General features: G+C 45.0%; 1 protein-coding gene across 5 annotated transcripts in view; it reads right to left on the reverse strand.

Annotated features, from left to right (window-relative positions):
- Positions 1–10,000, reverse strand: part of LOC122248478 (protein SSUH2 homolog) — a 451,933-nt gene that overhangs the window by 6,034 nt on the left and 435,899 nt on the right. For all 5 annotated transcript variants that reach the window (XM_086536215.1, XM_043008497.2, XM_043008495.2 and 2 more), the window contains 2 exons: positions 1,570–1,818; positions 865–1,064 (listed from right to left, as the gene is read on the reverse strand). In XM_086536215.1, coding sequence (XP_086392341.1) covers positions 865–1,064; positions 1,570–1,818 — 449 coding nt within the window. The remainder of the gene's footprint in view (positions 1–864; positions 1,065–1,569; positions 1,819–10,000) is intronic.

Genomic DNA, 10,000 nt, shown 5'->3' on the forward strand with positions numbered 1-10,000 from the left:
GCACATGCGTACATAGTCACTTACAGACAGAAAAAAACAATAGAAAAATACACAACAAATCAGTCTATTGCTGACAACCCGTACGTGTATTTCCAGTGTCTGACGAAAGGCGTACTACTCCGTGGTCGAAGCATATACTATAAAGCAAACGCCAATCGGGATTTATTGTCCTAGGTAGGTTGGAATCATTCTTGTCGGAGCCTTCAAGAAGGTCTGTTACATCAGAGTACACATCAGTGCTTAGTGGAACAACCCCCAAAAAATATGTAACTAGTCGTTTCCAACCGACCTGAAACAAGAAATCCTCAGAGAGATAGCGCGCCAAGTTCGTTTTAAAACAATTCTGCCTGTAACCCAGAATTACGTAGGTCTTAACAACCAAGAGAGTAGCTGATGCCAATACTTTTTTCCTAACATTAGTCAGGAAAGTAATCTTGCTTATGAACATTAACTCAGAGGATGGCAGTCAGCCAACCTACAGCTAGCAGATCCTTTCTGCGTTTATAATGTTCTAATTACAATCCGTTAGTACTTTACATCTTTAAGCAAGTAAAGGTAAGTGTATAAAAGGAGGGTTGTGACTGACTGTTTAATCCACAAAACCACGAGGTAAAGCGCAACGCGTGACCTTAGGAAAAGTCGCGCTTTATAAATAACAACGTATATCTTCTGTAAAGGGTATCTTGCTAACTTCCTCAAGTGCAAATATTCTTGCCTAGAATGCGACTGTTAGATATTTCGTGATTTCGTTAATGAACCGAATGTATAGTGAGGCTCGTAACCTCCCCTAAGGAAACGAGGAAGGCGTGAGCATGTTGCGTGAAGGGAAAATACTCAAATTCTCCTTGAAGGCTGAGCACTGACCAGGTGATGGTGAGTCTGATGAAGCAGCGGATCTGGCCGTAGCTGTCGCAGGGCGGGCAGGCAACGCGGCCCTTGGCGTTGCACTTAAGGCAGTCCTGGCGGCCGTGGCCGTGCGTCGAGGACTGGCAGTAGAAACAACGCTCCTTGTAGCCCGAGGAATCCGTGTACCAGCCGTCGCCGTGGCAGGATAGACAGCGGGTCTAGAGGAGCAGGCGGTCATCAGGGAGGGAGAAATAGGAAATATAGGGTACGCAAGCACGTAGGCACACACACACACACACACACACACACACATGCACACGCACACGCACACGCACACGCACACGCACACGCACACGCACACGCACGCGCACACACACACACGCACACGCACACGCACACGCACACACACACACACACACACACACACGAAAATAACATCGGAAATCACGTTATTGCACACGCTGAATCACCAACCACAATGAAGTGTATGGAGAAGAAAACAGTTTTGACATAAGACTATTCTCGTTTGTCATTCGTAACAGAAAAGCGGCTGTCCCTTCGAGCGAGTATCATACTTGCTTTGTGTGGAATGAGAGCGGTCGCGAGACCTTAAACCAAATGCAGTATTCACACGTGCAGGACAATAGCTGATTTCGATGGTTATACGCAAATCAGATATAAATGAAGTATATTGCAGTAGAGTAACTAAACCAAATAACGTACCCATCCTTTGCCGTGGCATTCAGAGCACTGGAGCGACCCTGTGCCCTTGCACCTGTGGCACTCCTTGACGGAGGCGGTGTGGGGCACCTGGACCACCTTCACTTCGTCGTGGAACATGTGTGTGGGTCGCGCCTCCACGTCCCACGGCAGAGGCGCCGGTCCGTTGCTGGGGCCGTCCACGTCGCCTCCGCCGTAGGGAGTGAAGGCCCAGGAGGTCTCGCGCTTCTCCGTGAAGGTCTGCAGCTCGTACTGAAAGAAGGAAGAGCGGGGAGGGGTTTTAGCGAGGGTGGCCGAGCAGTGAAGGGACGGGGAAGGGATGAGTGAAGGAGGTGAGGGAGCGGTCGGGAAATTGTATGAAAATGTAGGAACTGGAGATGAAAGAGAGAGAGAAAAATAAATGAATAAATAGAGAAAGAGATAGATAGATAGATAGATAGATAGAGAGAGACAGAGAGAGAGAGAGAAAGATAAATAGAAAGGTGAGATGGAGAAATAGGTAGAGTATTACACAGATACAACAATCATGTTAAAAAAAATAATAATAATACACCACCCATAGATTCCCACTAGCTATAGAAAATAGCTAAACCAGAACGCGACCGAGTCCTGAAACACGAAAAGGTTTCTTCTCCGCGACCAAAATTGATAGTGACTGCGCAGAATAAGGAGGTTAAAAGCTTCCCCTCAGACCATCCATCAGTTCGCAGAAAGCTGATGCATGAACCCAAAGTGCTTTTTGGGTGCAACGATCGGTCGAGGTAAACTCCTTCCATCGTTTGACTCCTTAATCATGCGGGATTTACCCCTGTACTTTATTTGCACTAGGCTGGACGGGGCTGGACGGGGCTGGACAATGGTATAAACGCCCTGGGCTAGAAATGATGCTGTGTGTTTGAAACCTGTGTGAAAAAATGCGTTTCAGTGACCTAGTGTGTGGATCATGAAGTCATCAATTTTGAGCTGAAAATTATAGTGTCTGGTTTTGTTGTCTGTTCATTAATTTTTACTTCCACCTATTATGCGATCCAGGTCTCGTTATTAGCTATATTTCGTTGACCTTATTACACACACACACACACACACACACACACACACACACACACACACACACACACACACACACACACACACACACACACACACACACACACACACACACACACACACACACACACACACACACACACACACACACACACACACACACACACACACACACACACACACCACCCAGAAACGGAAGACATTAAGGATCTTTGAGTGTATGTGAACTTCCTGGGTTTCTTCCTGAGGCAGCATGGAGATAATGATATCAATGAATTAAAAGTTTTCTCACATGTAAGATTCGCGGCGGGTAACACTCCATTATTAGCTGGAGGGAACAGAAGGAACGTAATTAGAGGCAGGCAATTACCTAAGATTCCTTTATGATTGCGGCGATTAAATTTCCGATCATAATACCCATTTTCAAATCGTAAATGGTAATTATAAAAGATGGAAATGTCCCTAAGTTAATATGAATATCATACTATATGTTCACGATGGCCATATCGAAATCTATATCTATCTGTATCTATATCTATCTATAAAGGTATCTTTCTTGACACCACTCTTCTTCCTCATCAAATATCATTGGTTAAGATCGTCAATAAGCCTAACCAACAAGCCTTCGTAAGATCGCTGCCATTAAACATATCTCAAGAGATCGTTTATCCACAGGTCCCGAGCGGTCAGAGTTGCCGAGGGAGAGATATTACAAGACAATCACTGGAACAGAACACCGGGAAGATAACTTTCTTCGGAATTACGATTACTATGGATAATCGGAACCACACTTGTGCCTTACCTTAACCATCTGAAAGTTAGTGGTGTCGGTGTTGTTTGATTACTTTTACAATGTATTGGTGGTTTGGAATTAGTCTTCAGTTTAGTTGTCGAAAGACTAGTTATCTTTATAACATGCTTTTATGTATACTTGCTTTCCCATATGTAGCTTGTATTGTTTTGTTTTTTTCCTTGTTCTAGTACTCTTCTATGTGTCAAATGTATCCAAAGGAATTTTGTTAATCAGGAATTGGTCTTATATATTACGACTTTTCAGTTTCCATTATGTATTTACGTGTATTAATTCATCCAAAAAAATTCTGAAAACTATATGTCTAGGGTATCACATGCACACACACAAACACACACACACACACGCACACACAAACACACACACACACACACACACACACAAACACAAACACAAACACAGACACAAACACAAACACACACACACTCAAAATTCGTACAATATTAACTATACACTCACGACCGACTCTCCTGGATATGTACACGCGTCTGGCACGGCTCTCCATGAACTCTTATGGTATAAGAAAATACGACCAGAATAAATAAATAACATGTAGATAGTCTTAAAAACCATTGAGAATATATAGAACTATCTCTCTCTCTGTAAAAAGAATAAAATTTTATTTCTTTGTTTCATCTTTGGTTCATCTGATCACTCTTGTGTCCGAAAAATATGTCGGGAAACAACAGCAATAAATGCAGCAGACGTTACCATCTTCCTCTCCAACTTCCCTCCCCATCAAAGACACCAATGATTTATGCATCTTATTCATTATGCTTTTCTTTCATTTTGTCACATTCTCTAAACATCACCCGAAACCAAACATACAAACGAAAACCTCACAGACAACGATGACTCAGGAAGTGTGGATTCTCCGGAGGATCTCTAGTTTCTCGGTCATCCATCACCAGCCCTTAGGTGCTCCGCCCTCCGTCGTCACCCTCTTTGTCATCCTTCTGTGTCACCTGGTAGGACACCCACCTCCATCTCGGCTGCCACCCTAGAGCCCCTTGCCCTGCCAGTCAAACCTTCCTACCCCTCCTAACCTATGCACCGAACACACCCTACTTAGTTTCTAGTACGCCTCACACTAATCTCGGAGGTTTCGTGCTTACTAATCTCATAATCACTGCAATGACAGCGCTTTCACTACAATCACCACCAGCAGCGCCGGCACCATCATGGAGTTGCGACATCGTCCTAACGCAATTACTTGACGATGCTGAGGGTGCGCGGTGGGGACGGGGGCAGGGGTAGCGTGGGGAGGGGGGAGGGGGTGAAGTGAGGGATTTAGAAAGGAGAGAGATGGAGGAGGAAGAAGTAAGACGGAGGGAGGGAGGGAGGAAGGAGCAAGAGGGATAGAGGAGGGAGTAGGAAGAGGGAGAAGGGAAAGGGAGGAAGGGAAGTAGGAAGGCGGGAGGAGGGAGAAGGGAGAGAGAGGGAGGGAGAGGGAGGGAAGGAGGAGGGAGTGGGGAGCGGGAGAAGGAAGACGGAGGGAGGGAGGCGGGAGAAGGGAGAGGGAGGGAGGGAGGACGGAGAGGGAGGGAAGGAGGAGGAAGTCGGGAACGGGAGAAAGAAGAAAGAGAGGGAGGGTGGGAAGGATGTGGAAGAAAGAGAGAGAGAATGGAAGGGAGGGAGGGAGGTAGTTAGGTTAATGGATTTTTTTTTGTTGAGAAGAGACGAAAAGAGAGATAAGTATTGTAGATAGATGGGTGGATGGGGAATGTTGTGCGAATAATGAATATGATAAAGAGAGAGAGAGAGAGAGAGAGAGAGAGAGAGAGAGAGAGAGAGAGAGAGAGAGAGAGAGAGAGAGAGAGAGAGAGAGAGAGAGAAAGAGAGATGAGATAAAGAGAAATAAAGATATATAGATAAAAATAAAGATACATAGATAGGTAGATAGAGAGAGAGAGAGAGAGAACGAGAAAGAAAGAAAGAGATAGAGAGAGAGACAAAGGAATGAGAGTAGGGGCAAGTAATGTCCTCAATACGAAGAAGAGCAAGATAGAGCAAAGCAGTTAACGGTTCGCCGAGCTTCTCCCTCCAAGTAACCCGGGTACAAGCCCCACGGATTTTAAGTAATCAGTGGACTAACCCCCGCTCATCCCCCCTGAACCACCTGCTGCGCACAGAACCTTTTTCTTGCTGTCTTCTTACCTGCCAACATTGAGACACCCTTCACACCTGTCTCCGGCGCGCACCTGACCTTCCTTCCCTCCCAAGTCCCGGTCCAGTAACCTACTTACCGCAGGATCAATCTACCATCCAACTTCTCCCTAGAACGCGCACAGTTAATCCACTTAATCCAGGGCACACCTTGCCTCCCCTACTTGGTTCCAAGCCGCTGCCAGTCCCCTTATTTGCTCTCAGGATGCCCCCCTCCCCTGTCCAGCCGGTGATATAAAAAAGGACTTATTCAAATTTCGAATTCGACCGCTGCTCTTCCAGTCCGTGTGGAGGTCGTTTGTTATGACACTTTTTCCCCTCCAGCTTTCCCCTTTCCTCGTTCACCGCCTCCCACTTCCACAATCAACTTTCGTTATCTAACCCTGATACTGGATACTGTCCAACACCACTTCTTAATGTATAAAATTTAATAAGTGTTTCTCCCGCCATCGGCAGTTGGTGTATGAAAAGGAGGATTGAATAAAGAGACGAATGTATAAAAGTCGAGCGCTTTATATATCAACATGATGAATCAGTCGCGTACCTGAAGCGAGAAGCAAAATACAATTGAAACGTTTCTGTCGAGTTGTGCCGTGAAACAAACTTTTAAAAATATATTCGTGACAGGAAGAAATCAACAGCCATGATAAGGGGAGGCAAGTTGCCATCTGCTTTGTTTTTTCGCTCTTCAATATAATATTTCTGCATGGCTTCAAGAGGTGCTCTCGCTCATTTGATTAACCAGCAAGCTACAAAGGGCTTACTCTCCACTCTTTGAAGGACTCTGAAAACTTTAAAATTTCGTGTTTCTATGACAGCAGACCAACTCTAACACGACGCGATAAAGGGCTAATGTAGTACTCTGTTCATCGGCTCGAATAACGTGTGACTTCTGAAGTGAAATGAGATTTCCACTCCATTCGACAGTTGCAAATGTTGCTCTCACAGCAATGATCATCTGCTGTTTTGGCAAAACTTCATAATATTTCGACATAAGTGTTGGCAATGTGACAAGTATGGCGAAGAGGTTTCTTCGGTTTACTGGAGATACAAGACACAAGGAAAGGTAATGTTGGGAAAAGAATGTGATCTAGCTCCCCGTTTCTATGTGTTTGTCTGTCTGTCTCTCCCAACTCTCTCTACCGCCCCTCTCTCTCTGACACACACACGCACACAACACATAACACACACACACACACACAATGAATAATCATCCAATCGATGTATTTCCATGTCAGCTTTTGTCTACCGTCTGGTTGATATGGTTGTTTGCTCAAAAGTGGTCTCTCTCTCTCCCTTGATTAGAAGCACAACCAATGCCTTCAAATCCTCACGGCCCACAAGCATCTTGACACACTGCCCCGTCTCCAAGCAGTGTGGCACCGCCAGTGTCACGTCATACTAATATCTATTCAGTCCAGACGAGTTAAGGCAAAGGATGAATGGCAATTTTAGAGTTGTGAAACTTTTAGAATTCGCAGTTCGTCACAAAAGTGCTTTCATGTTTTAGCCGTCGCTAATTTGCAAGGTGAAAACACGTGCACGAGTATGTGTGTGTGTGTGTGTGTTTCCTTGTGTGTGTGTGTGTGTGTGTGTGTGTGTGTGTGTGTGTGTGTGTGTGTGTGTGTGTGTGTGTGTGTGTGTGTGGGTGGGTGTGGATGTGTGTGTGTATAGGTGTGGATGTGTGTATATCTGTATAGATCGTAAACTTCAGAAACGCCACATATTCGCAGTGATTCATAGGATAGGACGCCACTCAATATGTTGGACCGCCATCGTGTTTGAGAGCCAGTCCAATATGTAAAACTTTTTTTATGTGTTCATCAATAGGTTTACTCTTTGACGTTGTCAGCATAGCTCGTCATTGTAAGGAAACACTCTTAATATGCAAATCAAGTTAAGCAAAGTCCCGGCCAACATTACGGTCAGACTTCCCTTTTATGACTTTGGGTTCATGGTGATGGTGCTGTTCAGTTAATAACTTTTTTTACATATAATTTTATCAGTCTTTCTTTGCTCCTTCTTTATTCACGATTTTCTCCCGACACTCAGTATAAACTCACATTATGCGACGAATCTCCGTTTTCTCCGTTCGCTACAGAATCCAAGAACAAATAAGTCTGTATATTCTTCCAAAAACAACGACCACCTAACAATAAAAAAGTGACATTTCCGCCTTGCAAGCTTTCCTTTTCCGTAGATCCCCCCACCCCCCACCCCATCCCCCTACCCCCAAACGACCCTAGCCTGTCTCCTCTCCTCCTCTTCTTTCGTCCGGGATTTGATGTACGTCTTTCCATCTTTCTTCCCTTCACGTCTCCCGTGTTTCTTTTCTCGATCGTCCTTCTCGTCAACCATTCTACTCGGAAGTTCTTCGTGTGCTCTGGACCTTCACTTCCTCCTTCCCCGAGCGCTGATTTCATCCCCGAGCCTCCGCTTCCGCCCCTGTCCCTCTCTCCCTTTCTCTTCCTCCTTGTTTGCCTCTATGCTTAGGGGGGAGGGGGGGGGTACTCGCTTTATTGTTTTTCTTTTCTCTTCCTTTTTTCCTCTTTCTCTCATTCTCTCTCTCTCTCTTTTTCTCTCTTTGTCGGATTGTTAGATTCTTGCCCCCTCTACGTAAATGTTTTCTCTCTATTGTTTATTTTCTTCTTTTTAGTCTCTCTCTCTCACCCTGCCTCCCTCCTTCTCCCTCTCCCCTCTTTCCCTCCTCTTCCTCCCTCCTCCCTTTCCCCCAACATCTCTCCTCGGCCCAGTGCCTCCTCATCTTCTCTTCCCTATTGTATATCTTCACTTTTTTTCTCTCTTCATTTTTTCTTCTTCTTTGGTTTCTCATTTACTCCGCCACCTTATTTTTCTTTCTCTTTGTGACTACTAAAAAAAAAAAAAAAAAAAATCATAACATCCCACCGCTATTACCATCGAACATCTTCACTTAAAAAAAAAATACGTCATTCTAACTTACATCAGAATCACTGCAATATCCAGTTGGTTCAAAATCAATCTGCGTTTCACTAAAATCGGCCTCAGATTGCACTCGTCCGGTCACTCGCTCAGTCTTTCACTCACTCACTCACTCTCTCACTCACTCTCTTCTGGTAAAAAAACTCATCGTCAGCCTCCTCTTCTCCCTCAGCTTCCGATCCCTCCTCACAATCACCACAAAATCCCGTTGATTCACACTTTCCCTCACAACCAACCGGCGTCTCAACCTCACACTAAAATCAGCTCCGCTCTACACTCACACACCTCCCACCCACCCCCACCCCCACCCCCTCACTCACTCACTCACTTCTGGTAAAAGGCCTCATCATCAGCCTCTTCTCCCTCAACTTTCCCTTTCTCACAATCTTCTCGACTCACAAAAGTCCAACAACTCGAAGGGAACTAAAATTATGACGAAAAGAAATACTTTGATCTCAACTTCCGGCTTCGCATTGTGGCTTGGCTCGGCGGCGTGTTATATCGACGCCCTCAAAAGCCTCATGATATTCACAGCCTCTCACATATCCATACGTCTTGTTCAGGTTTTATTCTAGATTTTCCACTTATTCGGATACTATTGGATATACACTGAATTCTCTTCTCGCTTGCTCTTTCTTCTTTTTCTCCTCTCTCTTTCCCTCTCGGTTTTTCTTTTTCATTTTCTCTTTCTTCTTCTTCTTCTCTCCTCTCTTTCCCTCTCGGTTTTTCTCTTTCCCTTTCTCTTTCCTCTTCTTTTTCTCCTCTCCCTTTCTTTCTCGGTTTTTCTTTTTCATTTTCTCCTTCTTCTTCTCTTCTCTCTTTCCCTCTCTGTTTTTCTCTTTCACTTTCTCTTTCTTCTTCGTTTTCTTCTCTCTCTCTCCCTCTCTATCATTTCTCTCTATCTCCCCCCTCCTCTCTCTCTCTCTCTCTCTCTCTCTCTCTCTCTCTCTCTCTCTCTCTCTCTCTCTCTCTCTCTCTCTCTCTCTCTCTCTCTCTCTCTCTCTCTCTCTCTCTCTCTCCTCCCTTCCCTCCGTCTCTCCAGCCCCGTCCCCATTTCTCTCCCTCTCTGTTCTTACAACATCTCGAAGCAATGATCGATAATCTCACCACAAGTGCTGTAAGTGTCTTAATCTTCATCCCTCCTGCTCTTTCTCCTCTTTTTCTTTCCGTCTCCCCTTTTCTCCGATTTATATTTCACTTCCCTGCAGATAACCACACGATTTTTAAACACAAAGGATAGTAGAAGAAAAGATATACATATCTAATGATCGTCACGCAATAACACACACGTATAAAGGTGTCCGCAACACACACACAAACACACACACACACACACACACACACACACACGCGCTCGCGGTCGTGCACACAGCCACCAAATTACGCACAGAGTCACTACGCACACAAAGTCACCGCATAAAGCTCCCCGCCACCACCTAGTTAGGGACG

The sequence above is a fragment of the Penaeus japonicus genome, unplaced genomic scaffold (genome assembly GCF_977035675.1).
Source record: "Penaeus japonicus unplaced genomic scaffold, GWHDUDI00000001_assembly GWHDUDI00000004, whole genome shotgun sequence".
NCBI lineage: Eukaryota > Metazoa > Arthropoda > Malacostraca > Decapoda > Penaeidae > Penaeus > Penaeus japonicus.